Source organism: Hemibagrus wyckioides, linkage group LG17, assembly GCF_019097595.1.
Source record: "Hemibagrus wyckioides isolate EC202008001 linkage group LG17, SWU_Hwy_1.0, whole genome shotgun sequence".
Lineage (NCBI taxonomy): Eukaryota > Metazoa > Chordata > Actinopteri > Siluriformes > Bagridae > Hemibagrus > Hemibagrus wyckioides.
Window position 1 is genome coordinate 8,624,323 of NC_080726.1, and position 21,747 is coordinate 8,646,069.

At 38.0% G+C, this 21,747-nt stretch overlaps 2 protein-coding genes across 4 annotated transcripts; one reads left to right on the plus strand and one right to left on the minus strand.

Moving 5' to 3' along the window:
• Nucleotides 1-113: 113 nt before the first annotated feature.
• Nucleotides 114-9,927, plus strand: odr4 (odr-4 GPCR localization factor homolog). Of its 3 annotated transcripts, none has more exons than XM_058413468.1 (14): nt 114-270; nt 618-717; nt 2,070-2,207; nt 2,384-2,479; nt 2,569-2,675; nt 2,864-2,900; nt 2,991-3,119; nt 3,236-3,331; nt 4,985-5,044; nt 5,117-5,248; nt 5,913-5,991; nt 6,808-6,993; nt 8,039-8,155; nt 9,798-9,927. In XM_058413468.1, the coding sequence occupies exons 2-14, from the start codon at nt 619-621 to the stop codon at nt 9,866-9,868; spliced, it is 1,347 nt and encodes a 448-aa protein (XP_058269451.1). In that variant the 5' UTR covers nt 114-270; nt 618; the 3' UTR covers nt 9,869-9,927. The 3 variants fall into 3 exon arrangements, with proteins under 3 accessions (XP_058269451.1, XP_058269453.1, XP_058269452.1); XM_058413470.1 differs by having other exon boundaries at nt 9,801-9,927; XM_058413469.1 differs by having other exon boundaries at nt 6,811-6,993.
• A 2,360-nt stretch (nt 9,928-12,287) lies between these two features.
• Nucleotides 12,288-19,760, minus strand: pdca (phosducin a). The gene is made up of 3 exons (XM_058413235.1): nt 19,517-19,760; nt 14,839-14,987; nt 12,288-13,313 (listed from the first exon to the last, which is right to left on the minus strand). Exons 1-3 carry the CDS (start codon nt 19,557-19,559, stop codon nt 12,795-12,797), a joined length of 711 nt encoding a protein of 236 aa, XP_058269218.1. The 5' UTR covers nt 19,560-19,760; the 3' UTR covers nt 12,288-12,794.
• Nucleotides 19,761-21,747: the final 1,987 nt, after the last annotated feature.

Here is a 21,747-nt window from a genome sequence, read left to right on the forward strand (position 1 = left end):
GATGCTGTGCATTTTCACCGTCCAATCAGGAGTTTTCTTTTCAATGACGTGTATTTTATGCTGCGACACATCACGCGCACACCGTATTCCAAATGTCGCCTAACTGCCTACTGAAGCGCTTGACGTGGGGCGTCTTTTTTACACCCTAAGTAGTGCACTAGATTTTGAATATAGTGGTATTTGGGAATGAACCACACAGCCATATGTTTTTCCCACTCATTCTTCATTCGTGTTGACAAGAAACTCAAACACCATATGAAATATAATCAGGTTAGTCTACAGGTTTGTTTGTTTTTCTGCGTATTCAGTATTCGGATGTTTGCAAAGTTGTTTATTTAATAGATATTTACTACTCTGCAAAAGCGTAAAAGCTTCTGTAGTGTGCTAGGTAGCTACATAATGTTACAAGATGTGTCTCTGTGTGTAAATGAGTTCAGTAAATCAACGTTACAATGATAATCATGTTGGTTGTTGGCCTATGCACTGGCGACATGCATTAGTAATTTATTTAATAGGCGTACACTTGCAATAAAGCACACTTTATTTAAATCACATTCATCAGATATCTTATCTGTGGCTGTATAGTGATTTGTTATGATGGTCTATTGAATGTGCAGGATGGGCAGAGGTTACATTGTTGAGGAGTGTGTGGAGAAGTACCTGACCGATCTGTCAGCAGCTGCTGGGTCATGTGAGACTGGACTTTTCATCGGCCAGGTGAGGACATTAACGTCGCGTGTGATGCACCAATTCCTCTTTTGTCATTTTTGATTTCGTATCTAATTTTTGTGTATACACTACTATACTATATTCACAAAAGTTTTGGGACGTCTGCCTTTACATGCACATGAATATAATATGGAGTTGCCCCGCCCTTTGCAGCTATAACAGCTTTAAATCTTCTGGGAAGGCTTTCCACAAGGTTTAGGAGTGTGTTTATGGGAATATTTTACCATTCCTCTAGAAGCGCATTTGTGAGGTCAGGCACTGATGTTGGACGAGAAGACCTGGCTCACAGTCTCCGCTCTAATTCATCCCAAAGGTGTTCTATCAGGTTGAGGTGCAGGCCAGTCAAGTTCCTCCACATCAAACTCCCTCATCCATGTCTTTATGGACCTTGCTTTGTGCACTGGTGTGCAGTCATGTTGGAACAGGAAGGGGTCATCCCCAAACTGTTCCCACAAAGTTGGGATCATGAAATTGTCCAAAATGTCTTGGTATGCTGAAGCATTAAGAGTTCCTTTCACTGGAACTAAGGAACCAAGCCCAACCCCTGAAAAACAACACCTGAATTCAATGATTTGTAGGGGTGTCCCAAAACCTTTGGCAATATAAGTATACGTAATAATATTGAAATCAACCTAATGTCAGAATCAGTGTCATGTCAGTCAATGTCAAATGTCACATTCACAGTATTGCATTAATGAATTGTACCATAAATTAGATCGGACCCAATCCGAAACAGTGCCAACATTTTAGATCTGTACTAAGTGTCAGACTGATGCATCGCTAATTCAATATAGCAACGTTGTACTGTATGTATCACAATACTTAAAGTTATAGTTTGGGGAAATGGGTTGCATGACAGTACAGCATGTGTTGTTGCTGGCTCATATGCTATATAACCAAAAAGTTGTAGAACTCTGACCATCACACCCATATGTGCTTGTTGAACATCCCATTTCAGATTTACTCCCCCTGTGCTGTTATAATACACACACACCCCCCCTTCTCTGAGAAGACCTGTGGTGGAATTGGCATTAAAGTTTATGCCAAAGGGTGGGGTTACGGTCAGGGCTCTGTGCAGGACACTTTCAAACATAGCAAGACATGTCAATATAGACCTTGCTCTGCCTCTTCATTCCAGTGAAGGGAAATCTTAATTGTACAGCATATAAAGACATCCTATACAATTACTTGTGGCAGTTTGGAGAAGGTGTACATATGGGTGTCATAGTCAGGTGTCCACAAGCTTTTGGACATATACTATCGCCATGTTCCCTGTTCCGTGTAAAGAATAAATATAATCATATTCTCCACCCTTTCTATCCCTCTCCATTTACATTTAGTGTTCAGCACAGAGGGACTTTGTGGTTCTGGCTGTGCGGACACCTCACAGAGAGACCGAGGGAGTCACAGAGAGCCAGAGAAAGCCAAGCTCACCAGACAGCATTGATGTGGAGTGGGTTGCCGAACATGCCAGACAGGTGGGGAACATGTGCAGGCTAAACCTGCTGTAACTGTGTATATGTGTCAAAGAGAGTGGGTTTGTGCTTTGATCTTGGCCTGTCTGAAAGTCTTCCACGGAAAATGACACGCTAACTCAATACTTATTCAAAATGACTCACATGACATACCAGACAGTGTTTTCTACAACTTCAAGGTTTCTCGGATGCTCCCTGGAGGCGTGAGCGTTCTCGGTTTGTTTCTTGTCGCCCCACCTGAGGTGTCAAAAGAAGCCCAGAACACTTTAAAAAAGGTGAGCCTTACCCGAAAAGACGAAAGACGTTTCTAAAAGGTTCTATATCACTAATGTACTTGTCTTCAATTGTATGTGTGTTTCTTTAGCTCGTGTTTGCTGTGGATAAATCCATATCCAAAAGCAAGCTGTGGGATCCCTCAGAGGATGATGTGACTGAGCGCATCACCCTGCACATCTGTTCCAAAACAAGGAAGTATCCTTACTCCTTATGTGAGAGAAGAACAAACACTGAATCCTAGATGGTTTAGACAACAATGTGACTTTCTGTGATCTGTATAAACATTAACATTTTATTACTTTATCACTTATTGGGTTTTTTCATTAATAGTGGGCTCTATGTAGTGTTAAAGTTGTAAATCTTCCTTAATTTACCACCAACAGAGCTGTCTGTAAAACATTTGATGTTAAAGATCCAAAGGTATACCACTCTCATCTGCTTATAAAGTCACCTATCTGTCTCGGCTGTTTATCCTACAGTATCAATCACACAACATAACTTTCTCTTCAGTGTTCAGCGAAGCCTGCAGATTGGAGGTATCAGAGTGGCATCTCTTCCTCGTGGCCTCTGATCACCTGCAACGTGCAGGTCGACTTGCAGATCCCTGTCACATCTGAAAATGTCGACAAGTCCATAAAGGTGAAGTGCACTTAATATGTCCTGTCCTCTCTCCTCTCTCTATTACTTGTATGTTAACTTGCAGCTGATTGACAGTTAAATTACTAAAGGAGATTCCTGTGTGGTATATGTTACAGGATGGACTGAGGACATGGGCTAAACAGATCGAGTCTGCTCTGTGTCTCATTAATGGCAGAGCTGTAACAGACGACGCCGAGCTTCTATCAGGACCGGTAAGTTTGGGGTTTTTGTTGTTGTTGTTATTTTGATGATACCCCAATTTTTTCCTCATCACAAGTGCCAGTTTGTCCACAAGCATGTATAGAGCTCAAGCGTTTTAGCTGCCAGTTTAACACCATGTACACAAAGCCTATTAGTTGGGAATAAGTAACACTTATAGCCATCCATCCATCCATTTTCTATACCCACTTTATTCCTAATTAGGGTCACGGTGGTCTGCTGGAGCCTATCCCAGCACACACTGAGAGAAAGGCAGGGGTACACCCTGGACAGGTTGCACAGTCCATCACAGGGCCACACATATAGACAGACAACTACACACACTCACACTCACTCCTATGGGCAATTTAGAATCACCAATCAACCTAATGTACATGTTTTTGGACTGTGGGAGGAAACCGGAGTACCCAAAGTAAACCCACGTAGGCACAGGGAGAACATCCACACAGAAAGGCCCCTGCCTGTTCGAACCGCAGGACAGTGAAGTTTCGAACGTGATTAAAATGCTGTTTGCAAGACATTGTTAGAGTTTTCTCCTGACTTTCACTGTTTACTCAGTGTTCTCACTCATTTGGCGAAGAAATGTATTCTTACTTTATGGCCGTCATCTTAGATACCATCTGTTAAGATGTGGTTGGCATAAGCAGCTAATCTCCTGCCTTTGGAAAAACTTATGTATGATTTACAGGGAAATCTGGATTGTTTTTGGCAGGTGTGGGCACCTTCATAAAATGTACTTAAACAGTCAAGACCTTAGTCTAGAGACTGTGGCTTCCCCACTCCTCATATCTATATAGGGAGTGGGAAACTTGGTCTTGAGAGAGCGCTTTGATTTTACCCATCATGATATGTTTCTTGTGAGACATCTTGGTACTGAGACACCTTTCTATAGGCCATCAGTTGAGACTAAACCAGCTGATATTTACTTTGCACAGACAAGGGGCAGGATTGCTTTCTAATTACTGACTGATTTCAGTTGGTGTCTTGGCTTTCCATGCCTTTTTGCACCTCCCTTTCTTTATGTGCTCAATTATGTGCTTTTTCCCTGTGCCATTTCACATTATTACATGTCACTTAATTCATAGACGTCTATGTCCAAAATTCCATGTCAATAGCATCTTTAAAAATATATTTACTGAGAAAAATGGTGACATGTACAATAATTATTCTACCTGCATATATATATATATATATATATATATATATATATATATATATATATATATATATATATATATATATATATATATATATATATATGGATGTTTTTGAGAAACCAATAAGAATATAATTTTTTCCCGGTCACAGACACATGAAACATTTGAGCAGCAGGAGATCAACAGTGAAAAATTTTGGTTGTGGGAAACCATTATATGAGGGACATGTAAAGCGTCAAGTGATTCTCAATTACTTTTACAATTCTGCTATGTGCTATGTGCTACCCGAGTCTGATGCTTACATGTAGTGACGCCAAGCTCTGAAACTGAGTCCGTTTAAGCCTCCTGTTTGTTAAGTAACAAACCTCTAGTGCAGACCTCAGACACCAGATGTGTTCTGGCCATTTGACTACACATGGGGTAAAAGTAGCCATTCAGATTTTTGCTGTTAGATATTAAAACATCATCGATGTTCATTTTCTAATGCAGAAAAAGAGCACCAAGGCGAGCCAGCAGCAGACAGTTCGAGCGCAGCTCCTCGTCTCAGCAGTGAGTATAATGTGGATGAATGACCTGTGTCAGATGGTGAGGTCGCTCTGTTTAATTAACTCTGTGAATCAGGAGGATGCAGATGCGGGCCAGATGTCCAGCGCCGTGGTGCAGGAGTGCAGCGGCTCAGTGCGTGTGAGCGGGGCGGTTCACTGCAGAGCGTACATTCACACCAACAAACCTAAAACCAGACACGCTGCACAGGTGAGCACAACAAGTGTGTTATGTGGTTGTTTTTGTTAAGCTCAGCACCTGAACAAGAAATGTGTTTTCAGGAGCATGGTGTGACACATAGTGCAGTAGTGCAATTAAAAGGAGTGCAAATAAATAAAAGTCTAGGACGAGTGCAAAAAAATGCAATAAACCCACAGGACGGTGCATGCTAACTAGAAAAATATTGACTGGATGGCATAGCTGAGAAGAGAAGTTACAACACAACTTCGCTGATATGATCTCTTAAAAAACAGCAAACACATATTTTGGTTGCATATCATCAGGAAGTTGTGGGTTTGAATGGGCGATTTAACAAGAAGTAAGGAGTGTAGTTTGGATCATACCGAACCCTGAAGCTGTGTGAAGGCAACAATACACACTGTACTACTGTATATCAAATATTATAGCACATTCTCTAACCAAATAATTCATCATAATATATCCAAAAATATATACTTGTTGATACCTTTATCATCATTTTAATCATAATTAAATATTAAATACAGTTGTAGTGTTCTTGATGTCTTTAAGTATGCATCAGTCTGTGATTTTTCCAAAAAATTCATATCTTCAGGGTGGGTTTATTTTTTCAGGTTTTTTTATTTTTAGTTGTCGATTACTACAGTTTCTGTGTTTTTTGCTACAACTTTCACAGGCGCTCAAGAGGGACGTGGTGAATACGGTCTTCAGCCGCATCGAGATGCTTCTGGAGGATCTGCTCATGAATGAAGGGGGTAAAAAATAATGTGTGATGTTAATCATAGAATGCCTTTTTAAGCTAGTCTCTCTAGTTAGTGATATAGAAGTATAGGGGAGAGGACACTAGATGGTGCTATGTGAGAATTTGTAAAAATGTGCAAGAATCACTTCATTGTTCTCGCGTGTCTGGTCTTGTGTGTTTTGAGTGGTGAAGCTCCCTCAAGTGAGGTGAATGTAATGTTAACATTCGGTTTCTGAGCGTTAATCTAAAGTGTGTTAGCACATGACGTCTATAATTATTTATTTATTCTGATTTTTCAATTTAGTATGAGTATTTTTCTGTCCATTTTATGTTTTTATTATAACTAGCTGACAGTTTGACTTAAAAAGTTAACGAATATATACAGTAAATGTGTAGGTATGGACTCATGTTTGGTGTCAATAGAAAGCTAGACCTCTATAGAAGGTGTTAAAATTTAATCTCTATTATACTGGGGTCTGATTAAATCTGGTTATTTAACTTAATATGCTGAAAATCCCTGAGAAATATAGGTATGATCAATGTTATGAAATTCTTAATCTTGCTCTCTGAAGTGATGACAGATGTAAATTGTGTGGCTTGTTGTTTGTTTAAGGGTTAAAGCAGAAAAATTACTGAATTACATAACTGCGGGTTTGCGGATGCCGCACTTTGGGTCATTCAGAGGGCGAAAATAAACAAGGATCGTTTCCTTTAGTGGTTGAACTTTTGATATACAGCTTTTTACTTGTTGCACGTGTTTTTAATTGAATATCGTGTCAAATTTACAAAGAGCACATTCAGAAGTGATAGGATTTCATGTCTGTCTCAGCAGATTTGGTTTCTGGGCAGCAGGATCTTCCACAGCGTGTGTTTGCCCCCTTATCCGGGTCTGGCATGAGTGTGTGTGACTACATTTTCCCAGATGAGAACACTGCGGATGTGGCTGAACGGTTTAAAGAAATGCTCGGTTGTGATTTAGCAGAGGGGGACGTGGACATCAGCATGGAGGCTCAGAGTAAAAAGTCACACATTTCATCATAATGCATGAATTGTTTTGATTGTTAAGGACCATTGCACTTTTTATGAAATTATCTCTGCTACCTTTACAGCCAGTTTGGCCTAGAGCAAATTTGGTCATATGATGACCTCCCCACAATAACTCCCCATTGCAATGTCGCAGAAACACAATTCCACTTTCCTCTGATTTTTTTAGGGTCAAACCGAATTCTAAGGACACCATAATGTGCCATATTAAATTTTCCACCATTTTAAAAATTATTTTTAAAAAAATACTTCAGCAAACTTGCAAGGTAGCATCAAGAACCCAGGGATGATTCATCTGTAACTCCCTAACAAATGAGACATAGAAGTCACCTAACGGAAAGTCACCAGCAACCTGAAATCATGATGATTCTTACTCCTGTTTCACTGCAAGGCTTAGACAGTTCATCATCTAACAAATCTGACATCATCCCATGAATTTAACAGCAAATCTTTGGTCCATTTTAAATGTTCTTTTTCCCATTATTCCCATAATCATCATGATCATGAGATCGGCTCCCCCAAAAAAACCCTTTACTATAACATTCATGGAGCAAACCATTGATCAAATACAATTTGTAATGAAAAACAGATTTAAAACTGTTATCCTATTTGAAACATGTTAATAATTCTGGTCATTTAGGTATTTTAAAAGTATTTATAAAATATTGTGAGTGTTTTAAATATTAACACATTACTAATCCTAGGTATAGTGTGCATCTACACTTTAAATGTTAAGTGTTGAATGAAAAGTGTGATAATTGAGTGTGTGGGCTTTTTTTGTTTTTGAAGTCATTATCAGATCTTTATGAAACATTGCCCCATCTTGCATAGGCCAGTTTGAACAGTCTTGATTTCCTGAATAACTGAACTAAAAAATTCCAATACAAACAATACCACTGATTCTAAGGCCCCAGGCAATGAGGAAATGAGCCACTATAATATGAAGAGATTAAGTGTGGGCATTTCTGTCATAATGCAAGTATGTGTGCATGTGTTTGTCTGTATGTGTGTTTTAGCACGTTGCTCTGTTTTGGGGGTGGAAGATGGATGTTCTGAAGAAACCACTCCCACTATGCATACACAACCCAGCAGTGAAGTGGTGCCAAAAAAGAAAACAGCATTACAGTATGCAGGTGTGTTACAGACAAACATTTTCAAAGTAAATGTATTATTATTACTATTATTATTATTGTTGTTGTTGACCAATGTATTTAGTTCATGTGTCTATAATAAACAAGTATTCATAATAGTTCGGTTTTTGGAAGGAAAGCATATAGCCACTATATTGTCACGATGCAGAATCATTACACCTCTAAACCATACTGAGTGTTTTCCCACTCAACAAACCAATTTATTAGGAAAATCGTATGGCACATAAAATCATGCAGATTGAGACTGGTTGATGTTCATCAATCCATGTTGGGCGGTGGTAGCTCAAGTGGTTAAGGTTCTGAGTCGTTGACCGGGTTCAAGCCCCAGCACCACCAAGCTGCCACTGTTGGGCCCTTGAGCAAGGCCCGCCAACCCACCCTGCTCCAGGGGCGCTGTTTCATGGCTGACCCTGCTCTCTGACCCCAAAACCACTAAGGATGGGATATGCGAAGAAAGAATTTCACTGTGCAGTAATGTATATGTGACAAATAAAGGCAAGGTTTTTAGACAGGTCAGAGGGGAATTGCCAGACTTGTTCAAACTCACAGGAAAGCTAAGGTAACTCGTATAACTACTGTTTACAACCATGGTGAGCAGAAAAGCATCTCCGAACACACAATATGCCTAACCACGAGGTGTATGAGCTACAGCAGCAGGAGGCCACATGGGGTTCCATTACCTGGTCTTTTTTCAACTAGTTTCCAGTCTTTCTTATCTAGTTTCAACAAGACCTACTGTAGCTACAGATTCCTACTCTTGGCTGATATGAGTGTGAACTCAAACCAGTCAGGCCTGTCTCCTCTTATCTCTCTTGTAAATAAGGTGTTTCTACCTGCAGGGCTGAAACTCACCAGATGTTTATTGTTACTTGCACCATTCTGTGTAACCTCTACATTGAGAAAAAGGGGAAATGTGATCAGAAAAATAGTACACGCAGTTTACATTAGAAAATGAAATGTCTCAACAGTGATTTTTTTGCTTACGAAATTTAGCTTATGAAACCAGTTACGTTGTGAAATCTCACAAGGGTGTTGGCGGCAAAACGAACTCTAACTATATTGTTAAATTTAACAGTGCAATAATGAATTTGTTGCAAAACACCAGCATCGTAGGTTTGAGTCTCAGGTTGGGTGTGTGCTTTATGTTTTGTTTTATTCAAGGCTTTAAAAATACATGATCCAATCATTCTGGATGTACGAAAAGGAATTATATTAATGTTATTTAATTCACATGAAACCGATGTATGCATTTTAAATAAGTAAATTTAGCAAACTTCTTTTTTAGTCTATATTGTTGCGTATGAAAATTTGAAACACTCAATCCAGCTCATCTCGGACCAACAACCATGCCAGATTAGTTTTATAACTCAAGCTCAAAACTAAAGAGACAGCAAGCACGTCTCTGTTTGACCGCTTACGTTCGAAGCAAGAGAGAAAACTTGCATAACGGTTCCTCTAATTGTATGTGATTGTCCCCAATTATAAGTGATTCACAATGGTCTTTGTTAAGGCCAGTGTTTTTCCACATGCAAGAAAGAGTGTGTTGAGAGAGAGAGAGAGAGAGAGAGAGAGAGAGAGAGAAAAAAAACCCTCATTTGTTGTCTCTTTGTCTCTCTTTATCCAGCAGGAATGGCGGTGGCGGCTGCAGTGGCCCTCTTGGCCACAGCGACCTCTCTACTCTATCTTAATGAGTAACAGCGAAACAATGGCTGTTTATAACTTTGTCCAAATAATTAATAAAGTGTAGAAAACTACTTTTTTATCTGTTTATTTAAGAGCATATTTTCTGGATATAATTTTTTAGATATTTGGGGGGTTCAATTAAAACTACAAAAAATTTAAAAATAGGTAAATATGAAATATTTATTTAGCCAAGAATAGAACAAACATTTCATTATTGAGTAGGTTAATGAAATGAAAGGGCAATTAAATCAATTTGTTCACCCTATTTAAGATTTGTCATTGACCCATAAAAGAATCAAGGCAGTGATTCACTCATGGCTGTACGTAATCGTAATTGTACAACAAATACACTGGTTGCATCACAATAGCACAGGATCCTGTCCCCCTGGAGCGATTTCCAAGCAGTGACCAGTATCGTCATCCTCGCATCATGATCTTCATCACTATGTCCATCGAAGGCATGTTGTGTAGTCATTCATGCGTTGTATTAAGTTTGATTTATTAGATTCAAGAATTTTTCATTAGTCTTAGGCCACATAATGTGGCATGCGCATTGGCTGGAGATTTAGTCTCACTATGAAGAGCATGAGAAAATTATGATTAAAATCTCAGCATAATCGCTCCTATGACACCTAAAATCTACCAATCGAAACTCTTAATCATATATAACTCATCAAGGTTTCTTATACAAATTCGCAATCTCACCTTGTTTTTTAGGTCAAAAACCTGTTACTTTGACGACTATGACTAAACCCCAGATACAGTTAAGACGATGAGTCACGATTGTTTACTTTTCTCAGTTTTTCAGCACTAACACTGTCATTTACAATTTATCTGTAGTTATAGTTTATCTGTAATTTGCACAATGTACCTGATAAACCAGCTGTGTCTGTCTGTGTACTGTAATATGCAGGAAATCTATAATCTGTCACACTGCTTTCCAAACCACACTGGTTTGAGTTTCAGTGAAAGATATTACTGAAAACCATGACGATGACACGTTTATTTATTATTCCATTCATGGATATTCATTCATCACTGGTCAGAGGGTTGCTGTGGATCTACAGCCTATTCTGGGAACACTGTTCTTGAGGCAGGGATGTACCCCCCATATTAATTGCCAGTCAATCACAGGGCACCTGATTTATATACTGGGCAATTGTTCATGCCCAATCCACCTAACCTAATAGTATGTTTTTGGGAGCTGGGAAGAAGTCAGAGAAGTTGGAGAAAATCCATATACACTAGTTTAGGATCACTCAAAAATGTTATTGTTTTCCAAGGAAACACACACGAAATTAGTCTGAATAGAAAATATAGCAAAAGAACAGGATATGGTGACATGTCAGAGATAGAAATAATGGAAATTTGATGGAAATTATGAATGTTTTCTCAAACTATTGACGGTGCCCATAGGTATGTGGAGGAAAGAGACTACCGGAATTTATACTTCCCGGAATCGCTCTTTCAAAAATCCCACCTTCTCTGATCACCTTCCAAATCCTTCCCAACATTTTGTTCATCCATGCCTTCTTAAGAAATGTTTAATTTCTCTATACCATAGAATTACAAGACAAATGATTCACATGTGTATGCGTATTAGATGTCAATGATCTCTTTACAGTTGTAAATTGTATCACATTATCGTTAGTCATATTTATAGAGTAATGTGTGCAAGTTTTTTTTTTTACTTACTACTTACTAGGAAAAGTGATCGGGTCTCGATTTCCCACCCAAAGGCTGTTTTTTTTTTTTTTTCCATAAACTCCATCATTTTTGTAGAAAGTATTTTTTCTAAATAATTCCATAACGAATCCTGAAACTGAAAGCAAATTAGACAATGAGCAGGTACTGCTTTTTATTCTTATCTGCCTGAAATCTGGACTCCTTCAACGTTTCTATTCATTTGAACAAGCAAAGCTGAGGATGTTGGATGTAGTTTGGATTTAATTCAGACAAATAAAGTTAAAAAAGAAAAGTCGAAAAAACAGGCTAATTCCACCATAGATGAGCCTGTTTGATTCGGTTTTGTACATTTTTATATAAATTACGTCGTATGTACGGAATTGCTGCAGCTAAAATTTCACATTTCAACCAAATAGATTCCCTTGAATTTAAGAAATTCGAAGAAAATACCCGTTTTTATCAAATTTAGCCTGGGTTTAAATGTTTCTTCACATAGTATCCAAACAAAATCTGCTGTAGAGTCCCCAGATTAGCATTTTTCCACTGGATCGTGAATCTTGGCAAATTAATGACAATGCCACATGTTATCCATATTGTTTCTATTACTATACTGTACATACTTATTCTGAATTTGGCTAGAAATATCAGAAACACACAATAAGTGAGGTTTTCACAGAGTTTCGTTAAATTACATTTATTTTATTTACCTTTTCTGCTCTGATTAGTGAACAGGCTAGTTCGGGGGAAAAAAAGAAAGAAATGTTGACAATGATAACAGACCATGCCCATGGTACTAATCAAAAGCGGTAACATGAAGCGCCACTACGGAGCAAAACGTAACCACTTCAAATTGATGTTATTTGTTTACACTGGTTTTAGCACTAATGGGTAAACGTTAAAAGGTAGCTGTTCAGGTTAGTCCCTTATAAATGTTAGAAATACCCTATGAGTTAGATGGGCTATACAGTCATTATTATTTATTTATTTACTCTATGGTGCCAGAAGAGTCTTGGTCAGTTACTGATAAGAAACATCTTGCATTGGTTAATTGAAGTGTGTTTAAACATCACCTTATTCCACATGTTTCTAGTACAGGGCATAGTAACTGCAGTGGGATGCGAATATGATTAGAGCATGTGACTTAATGAGCATCTATACATGGCAAACTTATCGCCCCTCTGTATGCTTGGTCCCAAACATTGACCATGGATCTTCTACTATGGCTTTTCACCACTAGTATGATCTTTCTAGATTATTCCACCCCAAGCTCTTCATCATCATCAGGGCAGGCAGCAAATTCCTTCTCTGGCAACAAGCCATACTCATTGAGAAAGTTCTCCACATCAGTAGCGAAGAACTCCTCATTGAGGTGCTTGGTAACACAAATGAAGTTTCCCAGCATTTCTCCAGCCTTATATACCAGTACAGTGGGTAGAACATCATCGGAGAACCTTTCTCCTGCACCTGTGACAGATGCCCGGATTCGACAAAACTTCACGCTGGGGTACTCGATCGCTAGACTGTTGAGGCAGTTGTTGAGAGCGTCACAGCCTTTGATAGCATCGTCATAGATGTGCACAATGATCAACGTCAGCCGGTGCTCCTTCTCGATGACCTTGAGGAAGGCTTCACTGCTTTCCAGCTCGAAGACGCTGTCGAACTTGGGTCCGAAGCTCAAGCGGTCATGCATTTCCTGCATGCATTGCCTGCGGTATTTCCTCAGACATCGTTCATCCTCCTCCTGGATCATCTCATACTCCTGAACACTCATCTGATTTGGGTGACACATTATTCTGTTGTCAGTGCTACATATTTACACATCACCAGACTTTATTATGATGCTGACAGTCTGGTTTCATTTGACATTTGCCATGAAAAAGCATTGCATCAGAGTTCTGCCTGTAGATCAGTTGATCCAGGTGAGATCATCTGACTTTAGAGCAAGGAAATTACCAAGCTTTCTCTCTAAATAGAGGACCCCTGCCAAACATATGTTTTACATTTACACAGTAGGATTTCTCAAGTAGTCCCAAAGTGCTGGATGGATGTTTTCCCACCATTCAACACATCTAATTAAAAAAGACTTGTTAAATGAGGGCCAGGGTCATGTTTCAATTATTTAGATTTTTCCACACTCCACAAATGTCTTAAAATACTTTGAACAAATAAATCTCCGAGCCGTTCATTCTCTTTTAATGATCTTACCTTCGACGGGTTGGTGTGGCTGCAAGCTTACAGACAAATTGGAGGCACACTAACAGCTGACTGGAGTTGAACTTATTGAATTCAGGTAGGGCTTCTGCTTGGCTTGGAAGAAAACCTGCACCCACACCCACAGACTACAGTAACCGCTTTCTTCTGATGAGGGAATACTGGATAATGGATCTGGGAATACTAGGTAACGTGGGAATCCACCTTGAATGGGAAACTGCACTCATAAAACAAGCTGTAAGCAAAAGTTCTGCCCATTGCACCACCATGCCACCCAAAAAAATATATTGTGTTTATTTGTATTCATCCAATCCTGTCTCCTGTCTTTTTCCCCCCAGAGATTCCTAGTAAAATACAGTACACATATAACATACTGCATAAATATAGAAAATAAATAGTCAGTTACTACACAAGCAGTAACACACAACCCTTACTTAAGTCATTTAAGTTTATTTACTAAAATAAACCTCATAATTTAAACTTAGTTTTCACTCCATCCACCTTTATGATGTGGACACATTAAGGCTGTGTTTCAATACTGCTTAGCTTTGCCCTTGTTCACTTCTCCTCACCATGTTTCCTATTAAACTACTGGCTCAAGAGATGTTCATCAGACACAGGGGTGTTGTTCTGTATGACGGCAAGGGTATTCAGAAGGCTTTGTTAAGAGAAGCAATAAATAATTAATATTTCAAAATGAATGTTTTCTTTTAAATATTCAAACAAATAAAATATGACATTAAAATCTAGCTAAATCCTTTATCCATTCAACTTATATTTTACTAATAATGTTTAAGTAGTTTTTTTTTTTAAGATATCTAGTGAGCACACAAGCTAGTCAGTGTAGCTTCTCAGATATAACTGTATCAGTAAAATAGCAGCCATCGTAAGTCTAGTCTTTCATTATGTAGTTTGTGGAAATAGTATGTGCCAAATTGTTGAGAATTGTTTCAACTTGGCTCTCCAGGTGTGTAATGTACTTAATATGGACCTTGCATAATGAGGCAAGGTGACAAAGGCATGTTAAAAATGATTGTGTTATTCAGGGTAAAGTCTTTTGTGGTTTTGTGGAATTGGTTAATGACCTTGCGGTTAATTCTTTCTTGGTTATCATCGTTGTTAGCCTTGGGGTTAGACATCTGTCTGAGCAGCTCTCTCCGCTTCTGTGGTGTACTCTCATGGTCCTCACTTTCTAGCTTAAATTTCCTCCAGTCATGAATGACTCCTTTGGGACCTGCAGAAACCACAGGAATCATCAACACCTACTGTAATCTATAAATGAAACAGAACTGATAAGGAAAACGTTTACGAAAGTTCTAAAAATGCTAAGTGTAAAAGAAAATAATAAAATGGAATTGGGATTAACATGGTGTAATGTAACAAAGTAAAAGTATCTTTTACTTACTATCTTTTACTTAAGTATCTTTTAAGCAAAGTGTTAAAAATATCTTTGTCCACATGAAAACGCAAAACGCCCTGTTAAGTGCTGTCAGGAGCCTAGCCAGTCAGAAGCCTAGACAAAAGTTTATTACCGGTTCCGGTAGTTTAACAACAATGGGGCGTCGCGTGAAAGCGATGCCCTTGACATGCGAAAATTTTATTATAGAATGTAGAAGTCCGACCAGGTCTCGTCCAAAACCGCCATCGCTTTGTGTGTTGTCTGAGTTTTGTATGCAGCAGCAGTGAGCTTCGTATTACATTCCGGCACCTCTGATCATGAACGTAACGTGTGAGTGCACGCATGTAAAAAGTCCGGTAAACAACGTTAACACAGTCACTAGTATACGTAAGTCTGCTATGGCACAAAATATCTTAATAAACAAAGCTGACGTCAAATCATGGAGACCGGCTCACAGACAATGATGTCAATTCGTCAAAATCTCCGTTTCCCCTGTCCACTGAAAACGGTGAGTTTTGGAAAATCTTCACTTTGGCAGGAGTTTTCCAAAAGCTCCGTTTTCAACGACCTCAAACTGCATTAGCATGTGGATGAAATCATGTCTCCCTTCTTAAAAATCCCCGGCTACTTGTGGACATGGTCTTAGTTACGAGCGCACATGTATGGAAACACTGATACTGTACACTTCATTACAATACAGTTCTAAAGGCCTCTTCTTTCTTTCATGCAAGTCTTATTTTTTTGGTGGTGCACTTATTGAGAAGTTCAAGAAAGAAAGCAAGACAGAATAAAATTCATAATTCTCCAAATTTTTACAGTCTTTTTTTTTTATTATTAATTTACTTCTACTTTTACTTTCCATACTTGAATACATTCATGAAAATACTACTTTTGATACTTAAGTACAGTTTATTTCAGATACTTTAAGACTTTTACTCAAGTAGAATTATAATAGTTGACTTTAACTTTTACTTGAGTCATTTTCTAACAAAATACCTGTACTTTTACTCAAGTATGGCTTTTGGGTACTTTATACAACACTGAGCTGGATGTTAACTCTGCAGCATTAGGTTCAGTTTGTTCTTAGCAATATATTAGCTAGCTTGGTGCTTTCCAAATTTGCTTACAACACGATCAGATTTAGCATATGTGTTCCTATTAGGCGCTGTAGATTGTTAGTGTTGCGCCATTTTACCCAAACTGCAAACGCTGAAAGAGCATGAATGAAATGTTGTTTGTTTATTTATTCACATGAACCCTACTACACTGTCCAAACGAAACCTAGCAAACATTTATGCTATGCACATGTATCAGAATCTAGATGTCGAAAATAGAATGAGATAAAAATAAAAAAGGTGAAACTCATAAAGTGATATTCATAAAGATATTTATAGAGATTGTGAAATTGTCGCACCATGTTATGTTCTGAGAATACATGACGCAGGTTACAGTTACTGTACTTTTACAGTACTTCTAGTACTTCCACTACTTTTAAATAATGAAACACTGGATATTGTCTTTTTACCACCATGCACAAATAGCTACTACTTCTCTGTTTCCCCAAGTCCAACAGTTCTTCTTATGATGCTAAACACTTGCTAGCATGGCTAGCTATTTTTTTGACCAACTGTCTAAATCTGTCTCTTCCTAAATATTATCATTTGTTTTCAGTCTGTGTCTCCTAAATGGTAAGCCAACTTGGCTGCTTGCTGAAATCAAAAGAAAACCACAGCCTAATATTTGGCATTAACTGTAAATGGAAACCATTTGGCAAATATTCCAATAGAAAGTGCTATATCTATATATTTACAATGTAAACATAACAAGAAGAAAAGACTATTATTTCAATATTTGGACATAACAAGATTCTCTTAAGGACTAGACAGTTCTATCAGTTACTGAATGTCAAGTCCACCACCTTTTGGTTTCTTCCTAGCTGTTTCTTTAATAAAGACTGTCTGCACTTGCATCTGTTTCCTGAAAATTGTTTCCAAATGCTCACGCTTAAAATAGATACAGCAGACATGGGGGTGCTAAGGCTGGAGTTGGCAGTGCAGGCCTTTGCTGCTGTAGTGGATTAATCAATGCACTGCTACCTCTGAGAAAATGCTTGGAGCAGGGTTCACAAACCCAGATTGGGGATCTAGCTTTCACCCAACTCCCTGCCCTACCGAGAACGCTATTTGTCCTATCTGCCCTACTGAGGCCATCAACCTCTTTCCACCCCCGACCTGAAATATTGAAGACGTGGCTCAGTCTCTCTGCACCATTGAGGAGTCAGTCTCCTGACTCTGCCAAGAATGTCATGGCTTTGCGTACTGACTCCACCAAAGACAAGGTTGCTCTATCTCCTGATTTTGTAGGTGACACAGTTACTCTGACTCCTGGCATTGGTGTGATATTATTGCTCTGACTCCTGACTTTGGGGTGGATGTTGTTTCCTGCCTCTTGACTTTGTTTCACTTCCCTGCTTAGCTGAGGCTTTTCCTCCACCTCCCTGCTCAATCCGCCATGCTGCTCTACTGAGTACATCAGCCCTCACTCCCTGTCCCTTTGAGGACATCACTTGACCACCATGCTAGACCTAGTTGCTATGCCCAGCGGTCCAAACTCCCTGGCTTCAGGAGTCATGACTTAAAAGGGTGCTATGTCAATTCCCCATGGATAATCCCTCCCATTCCACCAGAGAACATTCTCACACATTTCAAGTTCTGCTTTTGTTGTTTGTAATTACTTCCTGTCTTTGTGCACCCATTTCTTTTCATTTCTTTAACTTTTTATGCCACTTAAGTTCTGCCTTTTGTCTTCTTTGCTTGCTTTGATTGCTTGTTAGTTGTGTATTTAATAAAGTCTATATGCACTTGCATCGATCTCCTAGGAATTTTTACACTGAAAAGCTGTTGAAACTTTCTTTCGTAGTATATTGAAGTGCAAAACCTTTCTTTCTACATTGTTAATTTGTAAATTTCTAACCCTTAATTTGTTTAGAAATCATTGCTCTTCTTGTTATGGATTGTTGCCATTACTAATGATTTTGATAAAGCACAAAGCATACCACATACTATGTTACTCACCAGATAGCAATGCTGCATCAAAACAATGTGGTGTGACATCAGCCTCAAGTACTGATGTTTACATGTCAGCAGACATATGACTGTGACAGTCTGGTTTCATGTTAAATATCTCATGAATACATCATAGGCATTACATCAGTGTCCTGTCAGTAGTTTGTGAAGTCATCAACTCTAGTATTTCATTCCAACCGAGCAGAATTCACACCTGAATGTACTGAAAGTCATGATCAACTGATTAAACAGGTGGAATTAGGTGTGACTCTTGCTTGATTGGAATGAAAACCTGCAGCCTCAAAGGCTCTAAGCGGATATGATATAGACTATGTGGGACCTGAGCCAGGATCGTTCTCGTTATTCAGCCTTCCTGCACAAAAATCTATTCGAATATTTTTCAGATTAACCATAACATTATTTCTTCTTGAGAATTTTTACGGCCACAGCCTGAAAACACTCTGGAAAGTCCAGTAAATTAATGAAGAAGTGGGCATGTGGTAGCTTAGTGGTTAAGGTGCTGGACTATGGTTTGGAATTCATATCCCAGGTACACCAAATTGCCAGTGCTGGGCCCTTGACCAAGGCCATTAACCCTAAATTGCTCAGTTGTATAAAATGAGATAAAATATAAGTCTCTCGGGATAAGGGTGTCTGCCAAATGCCATAAATGTAAACGTAGTACATGGTGCAGGAAAATAGACTAATATCCCATTCATGGAGTGTTCCTGCCTTGCATGCAGTATTCATGGAATAGGCTTTAGATCCAATGTGATCCTGACTTGAATATGGTCATGAAGATGACTGGACTTCCCATTGATTTGTACACTTCAAGGACGTACTTCAGTTGATTATCTAACCTGAATACTGTAGATTTGTGTCTAAGAACTGCTGCTGTGATCATAAAGGCTGTCTCATCCTGGGGACTGTTGTTGAGAATCTGTTCATACTGAAGATACTTTCAACACACTTTTTCAACACTGTTTGTCTTTACTCTTCTACATGTGCATGACATAATGATTTATAAGTCAACTATGCGGTGTTATCTAAAGTTTCATCCTAATGTTATCTTAGGAACCTTTTTTCTTGACACTGTCGTTTGCTTGTATCTGATTTTTGTAAAGAGGCCTTGTGACAATGTCTATTCTTATACAAATTAAACGAACTGAATGAAGGGATCAGTTCTGGTTACACAAAATGAAACTGTTATATGGTGTCTGATGATGCTTATATAACTGAAATGAAACATGACATCAGAACAGTAAACCAATGAATTATACCATAGGGTCATTGTGTTACCTGTGTGTGGTTCTGGTAGTTCCTCTTCCTGGATGTCTGACATATTTACAGTGAGTGTGCTGCAAGTCTTCTGAGAAAAGATATAAATAAATCAAAATTTGCCCAGTTTGTGCAACTTCCTGTTGGGTAATCAACAATGGAAAAATTCAGAGAAGAAGTTCTTTGGCACGAAATAGCCCTAATTATATGCATATCATATATTTTGTTACGCCACAGAGATTAGCTCAAAACTACAGAAAAGGATGAATGAGTAATTGTATAAATGAATAAAGTGAATGAATAGACTGATAGCTAGTAAGAGAAGGATGTCAGCAGGTGTGGTGGATTAAACCACCCTGCTTATGATGACGTAGCTACAAGAAGATGGATTATAGATGTCAGTGTCACCTACACTTTTCAAGGTTGAGGCTGGATTATAAGATTAATACACATAATTATACACTTGTTTTGCGTTTCAGCGGACATCTGCACTGTGTGCGGAAATCACTGGACAGCAAGTGGGATGATTTCTAATGATTTGTGACCATTATGGCTGTAAGGGGACTCAGTTCTATGTCACACCATAAATTTTTTTAAATGGTAAAAAAGCATAATTGGTAAAAGTTTACGTTTTCTCAGTGTGTTATGTAAGTAATGAATATTTTAACTAGACATAAAGCTAACAAATCGATAATAAAATCAAGTTTATTTCATATTAATACTATTTTAATCAGTTTGAATAAAAGGGGGATACACTTGAATTTATAAGTATATTTTATTAAACAATGGCAACCAGGCCTAATATATTTTTTAGAGGAATATCTTGTTTTCTGTGTGAGTTACTTATATTATTAGATAATTAGATATGGTATGAGGCTAAATCATTAAATCACATTTTCAAATATGGGTTGAAGTTACTGTGACTTGTTACAGTCGAAACGATTAGGAAGCTGATAATCTTTGTAACCAAAAAAAGATCCCATAAACTTCATAATGTCAGCATACATTTAACTAAATGTTTGATTATAGCTCAATTTGGTTAAAGCTGTTGCTTTGGGATTCAGGAACTTATACTAGTTCAGATTACATGTTGGTTCATATACGCCTGTGCTTAATATCTGAACATCTACAAGTGTAGTCATAAAATTAACCTGTTCTGCTTTTATTCATCTTTATTTGTGGCATAGACAGTCTGAGAATGCTTTCCCATGAAGTCATCACATGAGGCCCTGATAGTCCTGGTAACATTCAGCTACCCATTTTGACAGAAAACCTTTAATACATGATATATCTTCTGTATGTATTAACCTTTTTCTCCCATCAGTGAAAAGATAACATATCTAATTTCCTGTTCTTGCTTTATTTTCTGCATAATATCTCAGGAACTTTATATATATATATATATATATATATATATATATATATATATATATATATATATATATATATATATATATATATATGGTCGAATAAGGCCTCAAGCTAAATCTGCATGCTGTAATTAAGAAAAGTAGTTATTGCATATTATTCAGGATTATTTGTGTAGATCTACAGGTAGAGGCACTGCTTGTTGACACACTTGTGTAAATCTCTCACTAGTTTGGATGTTGTTGGTGGTGTTAAGGTGGTCTATCTATCTATCTATCTATCTATCTATCTATCTATCTATCTATCTATCTATCTATCTATCTATCTATCTATCTATCTATCTATCTATCTATCTATCTATCTAACAATCAAATATCAAAATAGTTTCAGTTTCTTATGTTTTTTTCTTCCAGGTGTATGTAGTGATGAGATGAACAGTTTTGTTTCATTTTTTTGTGAACTGTTGACAATATTTCTCCTAAATTCAAAATATTCCTATTGTTATTTAGAGTGTATATTTAAAGGAAATGACAACACATCAAACTAACCCAAGATCATGCAGTATTTGCAGAGCTTTAATAACTCAAATAAAACAAAATGCAGATAATTTGTAAACAAATTGTGTTACTGCTTTGGCTAAATAACTTTAAGAAATCAGTATTTGGTGGAATAACCCAGATGTGCATGCGTTTTGGCTCCATGCTCTCCACCAGTTTCTCACATTGCTGTTGGGGAACTTTATGCCACTCTTTTTGCAAAAAAGCAAACAGCTCAGTGACCATCCATCTTCCTCTTGTTGACATTCCAGAGGTTTTCAATAGGGTTCAAATCTGGAGATTGGGCAGTGGTCTCTTATTTTTTTTTTCCAGAGCTGCATATATATG

What these genes read in the sequence shown, in the direction of transcription:
- odr4 (XM_058413468.1), top strand. Translation starts at nt 619, where the DNA reads ATGGGCAGAGGTTACATTGTTGAGGAGTGTGTGGAGAAGTACCTGACC. An exon ending in AAACCAGACACGCTGCACAG is followed by an intron (nt 5,249 to 5,912) that starts GTGAGCACAACA and finishes CAACTTTCACAG; the next exon opens with GCGCTCAAGAGGGACGTGGT. An exon ending in TCTGCTCATGAATGAAGGGG is followed by an intron (nt 5,992 to 6,807) that starts GTAAAAAATAAT and finishes TGTCTGTCTCAG; the next exon opens with CAGATTTGGTTTCTGGGCAG.
- pdca (XM_058413235.1), bottom strand. Translation starts at nt 19,559, where the DNA reads ATGTCAGACATCCAGGAAGAGGAACTACCAGAACCACACACAG. An exon ending in ACTACCAGAACCACACACAG is followed by an intron (nt 14,988 to 19,516) that starts GTAACACAATGA and finishes TGGTTTCTGCAG; the next exon opens with GTCCCAAAGGAGTCATTCAT. An exon ending in AAGAAAGAATTAACCGCAAG is followed by an intron (nt 13,314 to 14,838) that starts GTCATTAACCAA and finishes CACCCAAATCAG; the next exon opens with ATGAGTGTTCAGGAGTATGA.